Genomic DNA, 17,069 nt, shown 5'->3' with positions numbered 1-17,069 from the left:
TCCGCAAGATAATCTCTATTAAAAGGTCAAGTGACACTTAAGCAAGAATTTTAAATTATGAATCATGATTTTTTTTTTCTCGCTTTTTGACACCATTAAAGGCTTCCTTTGCAACCCAAACAGATAATCTTACTAAATTCTATTGAGTAAACCTCATCAGCACAATCTCAGTTAATTGAATAAGAAGTGTTTCATTTGAGAGCAAGAGGTGGAGCAATACTAATTGAAGTTTTCAACTTGCAGCAATCCTCTCTGAAAGCTGCTGACATGTTGTTGGGTTACAGTGATACACGTACCAGCCATCAGCCCAAATCTAGCTTCAGTATCGTTTCTTCAAACGTAAGCCGAGGTGGTGAAGCCTGCTTTTTCGTTACCAAGCCGGCAGCGTAGAGTCAGGACAATTCCCAGCTCGGCAAACCCATTCCAGGGAAAGGCACTCTGGTTTTCGGGAGGGGGTGCAATGAGGGTCGGGGCAGCGCCTGTCGGGTGCAGAGGTGGACTCAGTGGAGAGGCCCACCTCGATGATCCGCCACTTTGTCCCAGTTGTGAAAAATAGAATGAAGCAAAAAAGAGCTCTCCAACACTCACTCCCTCACTCCCCACACTCGCCCCTGCCCTATCCATGCCACCTGAAACCCTGATCCAACCTTCATGGCCCATCATGCCATCCTATGTCCCTCCCTCCACTCCCCTTTGCCCTTACTGTCTCCATGCCAACTCACCCAGTATCTACCATGGACAGACCTCAGGACCCATGCGAAGATTAAATAAGGTTTTTTAGTGTCTATCGGTTAATTCACTATTTTCTTTAGACTCTCATTGATAACGAACCCATTCACTATATCTAACCTCCATCAAATACATAACCCCTTAAAACAACTAGCATTATATTCATGTTCATGTCTCATTTCAACAATTTTAAAAGCACTTGGAGCTGCCAATCACACTGTGAACTGACAGGCACACCAATGTGATGATAAATTGTGCAATCAATCATGCAACACAAATCCAAAAATGCCAATCCTCAGGCTTATGTCCCTTCTCTGGGACAATTGGGGATGGACCAGAATTTTTTTAAAGAGTGAAATAGCAAGCACTTATGCTTTGAAAACTGCATAAATTATTTTTCAAATATCTAAAGGCAGAAGATGTCAATCCCTTGACAGCTGACAGGTGGGGGGGCTGAGTGAATCCCTACAGCACAGAAGGAGGTCATTTGGCCCATTGAGTCTGAAAGACCACCCTACCTAAGCCTACTCCCCTGCCCTATCCCTGTAACCCCACCTAACCTACACATCTTTGGATACTAAGAGGCAATTTAAGCATGGCCAATCCACCTAACCTGCATATCTTTGGACAGTGGGAAGAAACTCACTTAACTCTTTATAGACTCCTTACTTCCTCTTGACAACTTACTTTTCTTCTATATTGGTGTCATCGGCAAATTTAACTATCATACATATATATCTCAAGTCATTGATATGGATTGGAAATTGTTGATACCCCAGCACTGACCTGATTGGGGTTTTGACTCCACTGTCCTCTCTATTCCTTAACTCCCTCATCTATCAAAAATCTATCTAACTCAGCCTTGAATATATTCAATGACCCAGCCTCCACTGCTCTCTGGTGAAGAGAATCCCACAGGTTTAACGACCTTTAACTATTTCTCCTCATCTCCGTCTTAAATGGGAGACCACTTAATCTTAAATTGTTTCCCTAGTGCTAGTCTCTCCCACAGGATGAAACATCAGGCATCCACTCCATCAGGTCCCCTCAAGAACAATAAGATCACCTCACTCCAATGAGGATCTCTGCGGCACTCCATTAGCTATGGTTTGCCAACTCGAAAAAGACCCAGTTACCGCTCCTGAGACAGAGTATGTGGACCCAGTCCATGCTACACATGAAATTGGGCTTTTATTATTATTAAAGTTATGTGAGCAAGCCAGTTGTACCTCCATACACAGCTCACCTACTTTAAGAAGCTCAATGATGGGTAAAACCTCGGTGGGGGTTGGAGTTAAAAGGAGGAAGTGGGTGACTGAGATCATATCTTGCTGCAGTTATACAGGGCCTTGGTGAGGCCACACCTTGAGTATTGTGTGCAGTTTTCGTCTCCTAGTTTGAGGAAGGACATTCTTGCTATTGAGGGTGTCCAGCAAAGGTTCACCAGATTAATTTCTGGGATGGCAGGACTGACATATGAAGAAAGACGGGATCAACTGGGCTTGTACTCATTGGAGTTTCGAGGAATAAGGGGGGATCTCATAGAAACATATAAAATCCTGATGGGACTGGACAGGCTAGGTGCGGGAAGAATGTTCCCGATGTTGGGGACATCCAGAACTAGGGGTCACAGCCTAAGAATAAGGGGTAAGCCATTCAGGACTGAGATGCGGAAGAACTTCTTCTCTCAGGGAGATGGACGTGGCCCTTGTGGATAACGGGATCAAGGGGTATGAAGAGAAAGCGGGAGTGGGATACTGAATTTGCATGATCAGTCATCAAAGGGCCGAATGGCCTACTCCTGCACCTATTTTCTGTGTTTCTATGTTTCTATATGAAATTGGGAGTGCACACCATGGCTGGCGGTTTAGACAGCAGTGAATGGAAGAATCCACCAACCACAGTTTTAGTTGGCTTGTACAGTATTGATCAAGATAGATAATTAATGGTTCACAGAGCTGCTTTTCATGCACTGAAATTCAGTTTCAAAACTCACCAAACAAAGCCAGAAGAGACTGGAGAGCAAAGTGCATGGTTTTCCTGTTCGCCTGTTTCCCCGTCTTCAACACCACTTCTTCTTGTCCCACCTCACACAGATCAAAGCCTGGACAACAGTTTGCAAAAAGGAAATGTTAGCATGAGCCAGTCAAGTAACTTTTCTTTCTGTTACCTCTTTGGATTCCACTTTTCCACGCCATATACTCTTTATCTGACAATATGAATGAGTGACCTGTTCCACATATCCTGTACATGCTGCCCTGAGATCAGGTGGTAACTGCAGTCACCAGGGGTGAATTCATTTATCTGTATCTCTGCTTGTAAGCACCATGTGGCTGAGATCAACTTGTGATGCAATATTGTCAGTGTGCCAAACATGTGTACTGGCTGAAAGATATTTTCAATTCATTCATTATATTGCCCGTCAGAATGAATCGAGACAAGTTTGGTGCTCACCAAAACTCGAGGTCCTCAGTTCTCTGCACTGTCTCTCACTGGGCTTTTTAGTCCTTTATTGAATGAGGGCTGAAGCTAGTGTTCTTTTGTTTTCAGTTCATTTTCCACTAATATTGGTAATGCAGTGAATTAAACCAATGCCCGAGAGGAAATGACAGAACTGCAATGTACATCAAAAAGAGATTTAATTCAAGGGCTGAATTCTCTGTTTTTGGGACTATATCCTCACGCCGTCGTAAAAACTGTGGACTTTCACACCAGAAAAACTGGCGTGAAAGGGCCACATATTCATAACCCTGCAGGGGCCTAGCAGTGAACCATTGTAAAACTAGCAGCTTTTGCTGCGGATACGGGTCCCCCCACAGTTCCGAGTCAGAGGCCTCGCATGCGCATGGCGGTGGCTTCCAGGGGCCGCGCCGTGCCCCATGTCGGATTCAGACCACGGAGCTGGGCCCTAAACATAGTGCCCCCAATCGGCCGCGCGCCCGACACGGAATGCCCGCCCAAAATTAGCGTACTGCCGTATAAGGCCCCCCCTGAATGAAAAATGAAATGAAAATCGCTTATTGTCACAAGTAGGCTTCAAATGAAGTTACTGTGAAAAGCCCCTAGTCGCCACATTTCGGCGCCTGTTCGGGGAGGCTGCCCTCCAATCAGCCCGCCCCTAACCAGGGCGATCGCAGACTGAGTCCACAGCCGCCACTGTAGTATCCTGACCTGTTAGATCCACGCCGTCGGGACTTCGACCAGTCGGGGTCGGAGAATGGCGGGGCGGGCCTCCAGCAATGGCCGCAGGTAGGTGGTACGTGGCGCGGTGTACTTTTCGGGGTCCGGAGAATCGCGGAACTGGCACCGGTCCTGAATCAATGTGGGAAACTGCATTCTCCACCCCGATGCCAGCCGCGATTTCGGTGTCGGGGTGCGGAGAATCCAGGATCATGGGATAGATTCTCCACCGGCGTGGGAACAGTGGCGTTTAAGTTCCATCCAGTGGGGGCCTAAAGTCCCCGGCTTTACCTGTGGATACGGCCGGAGATTTGCCGTGTCTGTGACCACGCATGTACACGGCGGCGGCCTGCAGCGTCCGCACCGTGCAACATGGCACCAGCCGCGTGCGCACCTGGCCTGCCAAAAACTACCCCCCTGTAACCAGCCTCGCCAACCCCGGAACACCCCCCACCGGTCCCCCCAGCCCCCAACGAATGCACCCCTGCCAGCGGAATGCCCCCCCCCCCCCCGACTGTGGCGGCGCTGGACTCAGTCCGCAGCCGCCACGCGGGGTCCACGAAAATAAAAACCGTAAGTGTTCCACACCATCGGGAACTCGGCCCATCAGGGGCAGAGCATTGGAGGAGGGCCTCAAGTGACGTCCTGAGGCCGTCCCAACGGCGTGTGGCGTTCTCCTTGAGTACGTTGTTTTTGAGGGGGCGGAGCATCACAAAAGCAGCACCGCCCCCGATTTCGGTGCAAACGGGGATTCTGTGGCCGATCGCCGAACGTGAGTCCAGCGTTGGTGAGCAGAGAATCCCGCCCATAATAACCAATGTTTTATAGGTACCTCTGGGTCGGGTTTCAACTTTTCTTTATTGAATTATATACTCACTGAGGAAGGGAGCAGGAATAGGAAGCTGTGTATGCATTGGTTAAAATGGAAAGCATTAGAAGTGGTATGTTCGGGTTTAAACAGATTAGACAGGCAGGAGACATAAAATTAATTCCTGGAAATCGCAAGATCTAGTGAAAGAACCTGAATCAAGGCTGGTGGCGTTTAGAGTACAATCGGTACAGAGAAGTAGCACACTGGGTGACTCAGGCAGAAGAAAGTCAAGTAAAGTTGTTAAGGCTGGTTCACAACCCACACCGTCTCAGCCCACTTTAACTCCCGAAGCTGACAGAACTGTCACACCACAAAATTAACTGTCATGAAAATTCTTATTGTGCATTACTTTACGTGATAGCTTGATCAATATTTATCTTTCCCCATCATCGCAGAGAAAAGATGGCTCAATTTGCATGCTCTCAGATAAATCTCACAGCCTCTCACCTGAATTTAGGCAAAATAACTTTTTTCCGGCCTTTTCCTGACCCTTCCCTTGACAAGTGTTTGCAAGACCCTCGGCAGGGTTTTAGGACCAGGACATTTTCAAAATGTGAAGAGGCGGCTAAGCCCAATAATGATCCGGTCCCCTTTCAATAATTCACCTCTTGACAAGTTAAGCTGTAAGATTGAGCTGAGGAAAAGCGGGAGAAGGTTTGTGTGAAGCGTGAATGCCAGCATGAACTGCTTGGTCATGTGGCCTGTTACTGTGCCGTACACCCTGTGGAATCTTGTGTGCTTTCGATTCTGTAACAGTGACTGCACTCAAAATAATTCATTCCCTGTATCTATTCACAGGTGCTATCCCACTACTGAACAGCACGGAGGCTTTGACTTCCTCCATTTCCGACCTGGGCCGGTTCACCCCTCTTTAACACACCTGGGGCGGGATTCTCCCCTACCCGGCGGAGCGGGGGGTCCTGGCGGGAGGGAGTGGTGTGAACCACTCGGGCGTCGGGCAGCCCCAAAGGTGCGGATTTCTCCGCACCTTTAGGGGCCAAGCCCTCACCTTGAGGGGCTAGCCCCGTGCCGGAGTGGTTGGTGTGCCGCCAGCCAGCGGGAAAGGCCTTTGGCGCCACACCAGCCGGGGCCAAAAGGACTTCACCGGGCAGCGCATGCGCGGGAGCTTCAGCGGCTGCTGACGTCACCCCGCACATGCGCAGGGGGGTTGTGTCTGTTCGGCGTCGGCCATGGTGAAGACTGTGGCCGAGGCGGAAGGAAAAGAGTGCCCCCCACGGCACAGGCCCGCCCGCGGATCGGTGGGCCCCGATTGCGGGCCAGGCCACTGTGGGGGCACCCCCCCGGGGCAAGATCGCACCGCCCCCGCCCCAGGATCCCAGAGCCCACCCGCGCCGCCTAGTCCTGCCGGGAAGAGAGGTGGTTTGATCCTCGCCAGCAGGACAGGCATTCCAGCAGTGGGATTTCGGCCCATCGCGGACCGGAGAATCGCCTTGGGGGGAGGGGGGCTCGCGCGAGTCCCAAACCTCGCGCGAGTCCCACTCCTGCCAAATATCCAATGCCGGAGAAATCGGCAACCGGCGGGGCGGGATTCACACCAGCCCTCGGCGATTCTCCGACCCGGCGGGGGGTCGGAGAATCCTGCCCCTGGTGTCCCCAGGTTCCCCGAGGAGCACCATGTGGACACTGATCTTAGTGCGGACACCCAATCGGCATAGAGGACACCAGTCCAGAACTCCCGACCTCAAGCAATCCGGCAACCTCAGCCTCCCAGCAGCGGGATTACAGGCGTGCGCCACAGCACCCGGCATTCATTCCCTCTAAGATGCTTCTGAACATCCTGACGTTGTGGAAAAGACACTATGTGAACATAAATTTTCTTCTTTCCTTAAAAAAGACAATCTCTACTGGACAGCCTTCTTCGAGGCAATGTCCAAGGTGGTGGGGGTGAGGGTGGAGCCATGCCCGAAAGTGGCGGTCTTCGGGGTTTCAGACCAGCCGGATCTATTCCTCGGGAGGAGGGCGGACGCCCTTGCCTTTGCCTCCCTGATCGCCCGCCGTAGAATCCTGTTCGGCTGGCGGTCAGCAGCACCACCCAAAGCTGCAGACTGGCTGTCCAACCTCTCAGAATCTCTCCAAATGGAGAAAATCAAATTCGCCATCCGAGGGTCAGACGACGGCTTCCACAGAGCGTGGAACCCAATTGTTCCGAGACCTGTTTGTGGCCAACAAACAAGCAGAAGAATAGCCGGGTAGCCAAGAACCAGGGGAAAGTAGCCAAAGCATGAGAGGGCGAGATAGACCGGGAGAGGGGGGGGGGCAGATAAATCTAAGAGGAAGGAAAGGCGAGCCACGGGGGGGGGGGGGGGAGCAGGAGTGGAGAGAGGGGGGTAGAGGGAAGAGACGGAACAATAGAGGAGAGCCAGGGAGGGGGAGGGGGGAGGCAGGGAAGCGTTAACAAACTTAAAGTCCACAGGAACAGAGAAAACGGGGAAGACTGGAGGGCCGTGGAAGTGCGCAGAAGCGGAACGAGACGACAACAGCAGCGAACTCCATCTGGGAGAAGCAAGGGACGACAACACCACAAACAGATGCCTACTTATGTGTGTAAATAATTTTGCCAAGTGTACAGAGCTGCTGCTGTTGAGCGGGGGCATAATACCGTCCGATGGCTTCTCAGGGAAAATTAAAACGTTAGCAGCAGCAGCGACCTGTAGGGGAGTGGGGGTGAGTGCTCTGTTGGGAGGGTGTGGGAAGACTGAGGCGCGTGGGGTCACGTCTAGTCAATTGCTATTGTATATTCTCTTTTTGCACTACGTTAATATTCACTCTATTTTGCTGTGTTAGGATTATTACTATTTATTATGAAAAACTTTGCAAAACTTTAATTTTAAAAATATTTTTTTTAAAAAGACAATCTCTCCCCCACCAACCCTCCCATTCCCCCCACCCTCAAGAATCGATCGACAATATTTTTTGAATGAATTTATACTCTCTGCTTCAGTGGCTTCCCCTGGTTCAGTCTGCAACTCTATTATCCTTCAGGTAAAAGGCTTTCATCTGGCTTCTCATCGTTCTCTTAATTGCTAAGTCTAAAGCTTCCCCCTCCCCCTCCCTCACTCCCAACCCTGCCATCCTGCCCAGCATTTACACTTTTTACTGCAACAAATCCCTCATTTCCATTCACTACCCTGGAAACTCCAAATAGTTCACCGTGATCAATATTTTCCAAAACAAAAAAACAAGGCAATGAAAAGGAATTTTGATTAATAACTGGATGATCCCTGTCAGCGCTGCTCACAGTAAACTGGATGATAATGACAGCATTATTATGCCGTGCAAATGCTCAATTTATTATTCTCCTGGTGAAGCAGAGTTGTGCTTAAATTGTTCTGTCTTTTTAACCCCCGAGTTGCCGTAAGTAATGCCAATTGAAAGTGATCGGCGTGAATATTTGCACTTGGAACCAAGCTCAGCATAATTGTTCATTTACCAGTGGCCCCCTCGGTTCTCGGTTGGTGCCCCCCAAACTAATTTTTGTCGGACTGCCACAGGGCAGAGGACTCCCTTTCATCCATCTGGCTTGCATTTGAACTCAAGCCCCAGGACTGCAATCCACTGCATTATGCATTCCTCCCAGGGTGCCACCTTCCTGTAAACTGTTGTTCACTGCTGATACATCCGTGACAAAAAACACCTTATGTCATGATATCCACATCAGCAGCACACACATAACATCGCAGCCAATCACCAGTGAGAGCACACGCACTATAAAACAGGGAACACCACAGTTCCCGCTCATTCTACCAGGAAATAGCTCAGAGCACAGAGCTCACAGCGTGCCACTCAGACAGAGACCATGTGCTGAGTGCCTCACTAAGATAGTGATAGGGCTGGGTCCACAGGTTAGCTGGTGAAGCACGTACCCAAGCCAGCAGTTAGTTATTACCGCAGTTAAGACAATAAAACAGAGTTGTACCATCTACAACCGTGTTGGATCATTTGTGCAGCAGAACACCCAACATGACACCTTAGACAATCATTTTACTGAATAGTAGAATAGTATTCTTTCAAGTTCTGTTACGCAACACTTACTACAGTAGTTGTTCAATAGTCAAAGTGGCAACTGTGTATATTGAGCTGGTTTAGCTCAGTGGGCTAGACATCTGGGGCGAGATTCTCCGACCCCCCGCCGGGTCAGAGAATCGCCGGGGGCTGGCGTGAATCCCGCCCCCGCCGGTTGCCGAATTCTCCGGCACCGGAGATTCAGCGGGGGCAGGAATCGCGCCGTGCCGGTTGGCGGGCCCCCTCCCGCGATTCTCCGGCCCAGATGGGCCGAAGTCCTGCTGCTTGGATGCCTGTCCCGCCGGCGTGGATTAAATCACCTCTCTTACCGGCGGGACAAGGCGGCGCGGGCGGGCTCCGGGGTCCTGGGGGGGGGGGGGGGGGGGGCCGCGGGGCGATCTGGCCCCGGGGGGTGCCCCCACGGTGCCCTGGCCCGCGATTGGGGCCCACCGATCCGCGGGCGGGCCTGTGCCGTGGGGGCACTCTTTTCCTTCCGCCCTCGCCACGGTCTCCACCATGGCGGAGGCGGAAGAGACTGCCTCCACAGCGCATGCGCGGGGATGCCGTGAGCGGCCGCTAACGCTCCCGCACATGCGCCGCCCAGCAATGTCATTTCCCATTTCCGCGCCAGCTGGCGGGGCACTTCCTCCAGCTGGCGGGGCGGAAATCAGTCCGCCGCGGGCCTAGCCCCTCAAGGTTAGGGCTCGGCCCCCCAAGATGTGGAGGATTCCGCAACTTTGGGGCGGCGCGATGCCCGACTGATTTGCGCCATTTTTGGCGCCGGTCGGCGGACTTCGCGCCGATACCGGAGAATTTTGCCCCTGGTTTGTGATGCAGAACAAGGCCAGCAGCGTGGGTTCAATTCCCGTACCAGCTGAGAATTCTGAATTCTCCCTCTGTACCCAAACAGGCGCCAGAATGTGGCGACTAAGGGCTTTTCACAGTAACTTCATTGCAGTGTTAATGTAAGCCTACTTGTGACAATAAAGATTATTTATTTATTTGTTCACTTCTGCTGTCACTTATTCTAGATAGTTGAGAACAAAAGCAGGAAGTTTTCTATTGGCTGTGGGAAGCAGTTCATATAATCAGGGGAACAGTACAATGATTTTACTGGGATCCACTGGGCAAATCTTTCAAAAGGTTACCAATACATCTTGTTTATCTCTGACTCAGGACATACAAATTTAATCAGACTATTTGTAAGCTTCTTAACTGATGGATCACTGGACTCAAACTAGAGCAAGAAATCAGCTTCCCCACGGCTCAATAACCAATTGTAAGGCATATCAAAATCTAAGGGCGTCTTAGCTTCTAAAATAGAGTGGCTTATGTAGATGTGTGCTAGAAAACAGCAATGTATACAGATGCACTGAATTCTATGTCAGTAACACAGAGCCCACAGTACAGTAGGCTAGTGCCTGAGCTCTAGACACTGTTGCCCATAGTAGCATGATAATCTTTATTATTGTCACAAGTAGGCTTACATTAACACTGCAATGAAGTTACTGTGAAAATCCCCCAGTCACCACATTCCGACGCATGTTCGGGTTCACAGAGGGAGAATTCAGAATGTCCAAATCACCGAACAGCACGCCTTTCAGGACTTGTGGGAGGAAACCGGAGCACCCGGAGGAAACCTGGGGGAACGTGCTGACTCTTCACAGACAGTGACCCAAGTCGGGAATCGAACACACAATCTGAATGAAACCCCTTCCTGTTAATGAAGGGCACTCCCTAATGTCCCGGTGCGCATAGGCGACATGCATGACATCTATTGCCCTCTGGACCTTGGTCATCTCAGGGATGGCGGAGGGTCCGACAACCCAGGCCCCTTGGTGGGCCTGACCCAGCTCGAAGTTGATAAGTCTGATGCCGGGGCATACAGGGCATCCGTGACCTCACGATGCACCTGTGGGCAGTAGCATGGGAAATGCTGCACAAGACCCCAGTCGAGCCCTGGAATGAACCGGTTGCAGAGAAGTTCAGGGCTGCAATGACCTTTGTAGCCACCAGGAGCAGGTGTCCTCCTAATCCATGGGGTTCCAAGTCCGCGAGGACATGGCACAGGTGACGCACTGTCTCTTTATTGAGGCTAAGTCTCCTGCGGAAAATGCTGTCCATCATCCATTTAAAAGACCAACGACGCCTGTACACCTTGGGCTATCACTGGTGTCCCCTCTGGTTCCTCCTCGGCTTGATGAGCGGCCAGGTCTTCATGGTGTGTGGTGGCCCCCTGCACATGGGGTGCAGCCTCCAGCCTGCATCGACACTGCAACTACCTTCTCCAGCGTCTGCCTGCCTCAGATGCCACCAGCGCCACGAGGGCAGCCTCTGCGGGACCGACAGCACCAGTCATACTGTTATATCTGTAAGGAATTGGAGAAGGGGAGAGACCGACAATCAGGTAGAGCTTCCACCCCGGTGCCTTTAAATCCACCAAGCCTCCCCCGCTCTTGTGTGTCCCGTCTTCTCTCAGAGTGCCATCCACCAAGCCAGTTGTGCTGGAAATCCTCTTCCTGCACACTCATCCCCAGCCACCGCAGGAACCCCGAGACCCCTGCCGGGAACATTAGGAAGACCAAGCTCAGGTGCCCTCCTCTGATATACACACATACCCTTTGGTGGTGAGCCTATCCCCAGGGCTGAAGCCCAGCTCTTGAGTGTTTGATTGTTGGCTGCTGACTCTATGGTGCTGATGCTTCGAGAAGTCAGGCAAACTGTTCAGGCTTCAAAGTGATTGAAATGGGATGCAATTATCATCATCTGAGACATGGCATGTATACCAATGAGAAGCCATTTGAGAATATTTTATTTATTAAATGGTCAACAGTAACAAAGACTACGTAACATTACACATATCACACTAACCACTAAACAACAAGGAAACGTTAGCGTTCCATATTGGTACCACGACAAAGCTATATCAGCTTATTTTCACACAGAAAAAACACATACGGTATCACCCCTCGCAGGTTCCTCAACAGAAATGGTGGATAAGCTCAGGAATGTGTTATTATGTCCAGAACTTTGTCATCGAAATTATCTGCCCATCAACGTGCTACTTCTTCCAGGTATCATTGCCATTCTCCGTCCAGGAATCGCAGCTGTGCAGGCCCTCCCACACGGCCCAATCTCACCAGAATCAAATCCTGGCATCTGCATAATCCACTGATGTTCAAAGTGCTGTTGAACATCCTTCACATCCAGTGTGGCTAACCCGTGGTGATGTGCCAGTTACATGTAGCACTCACCACACCAGAAACAAAAAAGTCATCAATCTGTGAAAGCATGTCTTCAACGATGTTAGCAGGTAGTCCATTTGGAACAATGTCACGCACCAGGTCCCACAGCATCTTCTTGCTTCAAACCGGATTGCCTTCTGGACTCACATGTCCCTCTGAGCCTAGTGTTCCAGGTCGCAGGTGTCTTAGAAAAAATTGTCCTTCCTTCTGGCTACAGAAAAGGAAGGAAGCAGCAACAACAGCCTCAAGGCATCTGCAGCCACCAGCAGGAACACCCAGCAAACAAAACCTACAGCTGTGAAGTGCTCTCCCAACTAACAAGGCCAATTTGTCATTAACAGTGGCCTTCAGCTTTGAAGCTGGAGGCTGCTCACAGTCAAAGGGGGTTAAAGTAACCTTCAGCATAGAACAAAAAGCAGGGCTCTGTCCTGGAAGTGTTTGGTAGGACAGACAGGCAGCTGCTGTAGTTGCCCCTGTCATGGGTATCCACAATATTTCAAGATGGCTTGAAGGCCTCACAGGAGAAAAGCTCCTCACCCACCATGGCGCCCCTGATCTAGCGGCGACCCCCGAAATGGACTGCTTCAGCTCTCCGACCAAGCCTAACTCCACTGTGGAGTCCCTTCCCCCCCCAAGCAATGGGGCTGCAGCTCTAGTGCCCCTAAGTTGCAAGCTGGAAAATGGAAATGGCTACTCACATCCTCAGTTCCCCTCAGCATCCATTGCGACAGCTGCATGTTTAAAAAAAAAAGTACTAAACAACAGCCACATGATTTCTCGTTGGGGAGCCGGTTAATTCCCAGGAGGCTGTTGCATTCGATTTCAAAGAACAAAGAACAAAGAAAAGTACAGGAACAGGCCCTTCAGCCCTCCAAGCCTGTGCCGACCATGCTGCCCGTCTAAACTAAAATCTTCTGCACTTCCGGAGTCCGTATCCCTCTATTCCCATTCTATTCATGTATTTGTCAAGATGCCCCTTAAACATCACTATCGTCCCTGCTTCCACCATCTCCTCTGGCAGCGAGTTCCAGGCACCCACTACCCTCTGTGTAAAAAACCGTGCCTCGTAAATCTCCTCTAAACCTTGCCCCTCGCACCTCAAACCTATTCCCTCTAGTAATTGACCCCTCTACCCTAGGAAAAAGCCTCTGGCTATCCACTCTGTCTATGCCCCTCATAATTTTGTAGACTTTTATCAGGTCGCCCCTCAACCTTCGTCGTTTCAGTGAGAACAAACCAAGTTTATTCAACCTCTCCTCATAGCTAATGCCCTCCATACCAGGCAACATCCTGGTAAATCTCTTCTGCACCCTCTCTAAAGCCTCCACATCCTTCTGGTAGTGTCGCGACCAGAATTGAACACTATACTCCAAGTGTGGCCTAACTAAGGTTCTATACAGCTGCAACATGACTTGCCAATTTTTATACTCAATGCCCCGGCCAATGAAGGCAAGCATGCCGTATGCCTTCTTGACTACCTTCTCCACCTGTGTTGCCCGTTTCAGTGACCTGTGGACCTGTACACCTATATCTCTCTGACTGTAAATACTCGAGGATTCTACCATTCACTGTATATTCCGTACCTGCATTAGACCTTTCAATCTTGCTCATAAGATTCACCTGGCATGAGTTTCGATTGTGGCCATTCCTGCTATTTAACCAGCGCGCCCAAATCTGGGCGCAACACGGTGGTTAAATCACGCCATTAGACTTTAAATCCAAAACAGCTGATCTATAATAGCCTCTATGAACGTGTTGAAACAATTGTAGCTTTTGAAACTCAGTCAAGCATTCAACATAATAAGAGCCCTTGGTAAATGTCAAAAGGTAACTCTATTGAAACAGCATAAACATAAGGTAATGTTTTTTTCTAACTATACCAGATGTTCTGTCAATCAAAGAAGTCCAACAGATGGTGTTTTTGTTTAACTCTCACTGACAGCTTAAAGCTTCTTTTCAAGTTCAGAGCAGGGAGGTTAAAAGGAATTCATATCATGACACTTAAACAGATCTTATCTGACCTTCAAGAAATTCACATCTACTTAATAATGGATGACTCCCACCATGTGGATTAAGGTCTTTGGAACAGACAAGGTGGTGTCTATTTGAACTTGGCACTAAGCTCAAGTGGCTCTTCTCAGCTCACGTTTCCTGCTTTGTGGAACACTATCGACAAAAATTGGACGTGTCAGAAATGGGGGCAGGATTTTTGTATCCCACCTGTCATTTTTAAAGGTCCGCAAAGTTTTCCTGATGCTGTGAAAATCAGGGTCTAAGATTCTGAGAAATAAAACATATCATGATTACATTGATTTAATTGCTCTCCTGCTAAACGTAAATGAAGCTAAGGTTGCCAACTAAAGACAATGGCCTACCATCACTACATAAACCTTTAAACTTATAGATTTTCTTTTTAAAACATTAAGCTTTCATTCGTTTAACGCTAAAACCAAAGGGGGCAAGGCATAGTTTGGTCCTAATTGAGATTCAGGAGCCCACCCTAGAAAGCTGGCGGTTAACTAGCCTTTGCTTGTGTCACTGATAAGAAGAAAATGTGGCAGTGAAGAAAAGTGAAGGATGGCAAAAGCAATTTCCTGTCCTGTCAGGAGTGATTCGGGATCTGATAAGTTTATTTAGAAATGATCTATTCAAATAACTTCCTTGCGAATTTGGATTTTCTGCAGAACTGTTATTTCAATACAATGCGTTCTAAAGCACAGCAAATTAAACAGTGTGAATGCACTGCTCCCAGGAAGGTGACTGCCTGGAAGATAATTATTTCGAAGTCACTTTAACATAATGGTTCTAATAATTTAGAACAGAAGAGTAATCAACCAGGCCTGACTGCTAGTCACTTGCTCATTTAAAAGGCAATTTTGAAATGGTGGAAGTATTTTCAACTTTCCCGTCTTTCTCTGAATTAAAGAGGCAGCGAGTGTCATTTTGACGTCTATTTAAAGCAATTAATTTCATTTTCTTTTTAAAAAGAAAAAGTTAAAAGTATTCAATTTTAAACCCCAGACTCGTCTGACATGGCTCTGTCATTAGGACAAGCACTGTTGTCATTTCAGGAGTGAAAATGTTTTTGAAAGTTATTCACGATTTGGCAAGATGGATTAAATTAATGTACCTTCCATTCTAATTTTCTGCTTTGCTGTTCTGAAAATGTGGCAGAATGTGTTGGCAGGCCATTAAACTGTGGGAACATCATTGCCAAGCCTATGATTGTCCTTGGCCACGTGGTTGGAAAACTGATTTTTTTTCCCCCCCCTCCCTAGCTAGTTCAAGGCAAAGGAGCCAAGTGTAGTAACTCCATTGCTGCCCTGGCTGACCAACTAATTCAGTACAAGCTGGGGTTTGAACCCTGGAGCATCAGTGAATGTTGGGGTTTGAACCCCAGCACCTAAAGAGGTCTGTACAGTGCTGTGTCATGTAATTTGGAATAACACAAGCTGCCACTTGATGCAGTTTTGAGTAAAGGATGCTCCAGACTTTGAAGTGAGTTCAATGTGTTTTATTGAACTATTAGCACAGTTCTCAATGAGTTCGACTCTCTGCTAATATAAATGTAGTAACTCAGTCTAACTGAACCAGCCTTTCTCTAAGCCACATGCTGGGGTGTGATGCTGAGGATACACCCTGTCTCACTCTGGAGATGGTGGTCTGTGGGAAGAGGCGGGGTGTGAGTGCCTCATCCCTTTTATAGTGAGATACCACCCCTGAGTGTCCTGACTGCTCACTGGTCGTGTCCTAGTCTATGTGTTCATTAGCTGCATGTTTGCATATCATGACATCGCCCCTTTTTTTAATGTTTTGCTGGCGTATATGAATGTATTGACATGTGATTGAGTCTGTCTAACATGACTGACGGAGGACAACAGAACAGAGCAAACAAAACAAATGTTCACAAGTCCAGTCTCTGAGGCTTGCATCTGATCCTGGTCGACCGCCGAAGTGGTGGTGGAGGGGATGACGGCGCCTTGACAGGCGGGATGGAAGCCTGACTGGTGGCCTCATGGTGCGAGGTATCAGGAGGTGGCAATTCAAAATATGGAAATGGAGGAGAAAGTGGTTGCGGGCAGGCAACTTTGCGCAGTGCCCGTCGAGAGGTCGCTATGTCATGCTGTTGGAGCGTCTCCTTGCTCTGCGCTGGCTGGAACTGCTGACAGGTAGCACAGTTCAGGACCATGTTCATGATGTCCTGGCTGATGCCGGGCCAGTAGACAGCTTGCCGGGTTCTGCGTCTGTACTTCTCGACGCCCAGGTGTCCCTCATGAATCTGGCGCAGCACCAAGCTCTGGAGACTGAGCGGAACGACAATCCTGTCCAGCTTGGGGAGGATACCATCAATCACCGCCAGGTCGTCCTTCACATTGTAAAATTGTGGGCACTGCCCTTTCTGCCAGCCATTGGTTAGGTTGGAGATGATGCGCTGCAAGAGGGGGTCCTTGGCTGTCTCATCACAGATGAGAACTACCTTCTCATCTGTCGCCGGGAGAGTGCTAGCACACAGCTGCACCTGCGATTCGATGTGCTAGATGATCTCCAGCGGCTCACTGGGCGAGGTGACGGAGCGGGACAATGCATCAGCAATGATGAGCTCCTTGCCAGGTGTGCACACCAAGTTGAATTCATACCTCCTAAGTTTAAGCACGATTCTCTGCAACCGAGGCGTCATGTCATTCAGGTCCTTGTGGATGATGTGGACCAGAGGCCTATGATCCGTCTCGACAGTGAATGTCGGCAGGCCGTAGACATAATCATGAAATTTGAGGATGCTGGTGATAAGACCCAAGCACTCCTTCTCAATCTGTGCATATCTGGTTTCATTGGGCGTCATCGTCCTTGATGCGTAGGCTACTGGTGCCCAGGATGATGTGTCATCTCGTTGAAGCAACACCGCACCGATGCCATCCTGACTCGCATCTGTGGATATCTTTGTTTCCCGGTCTGGGTCAAAGAATGCCAGGACTGGTGCAGTGGCTCTCCAGCCACTCTGTCTGGTGTGCCGCCTTCCACGC

General features: G+C 49.4%; 1 protein-coding gene across 6 annotated transcripts in view; it reads right to left on the bottom strand.

Annotated features, from left to right (window-relative positions):
- The window catches only part of ttc28 (tetratricopeptide repeat domain 28), a 1,212,158-nt gene that overhangs the window by 14,312 nt on the left and 1,180,777 nt on the right, over positions 1–17,069 (bottom strand). For all 6 annotated transcript variants that reach the window (XM_072489716.1, XM_072489732.1, XM_072489724.1 and 3 more), the window contains one exon: positions 2,726–2,833. In XM_072489716.1, coding sequence (XP_072345817.1) covers positions 2,726–2,833 — 108 coding nt within the window. The remainder of the gene's footprint in view (positions 1–2,725; positions 2,834–17,069) is intronic.

Source organism: Scyliorhinus torazame, chromosome 1 (assembly GCF_047496885.1).
Source record: "Scyliorhinus torazame isolate Kashiwa2021f chromosome 1, sScyTor2.1, whole genome shotgun sequence".
Taxonomy (NCBI): Eukaryota; Metazoa; Chordata; class Chondrichthyes; order Carcharhiniformes; family Scyliorhinidae; genus Scyliorhinus; species Scyliorhinus torazame.
The sequence above is the reverse complement of the archived record's forward strand: the minus strand, read 5'-3'. Positions and strand labels throughout refer to the sequence as shown.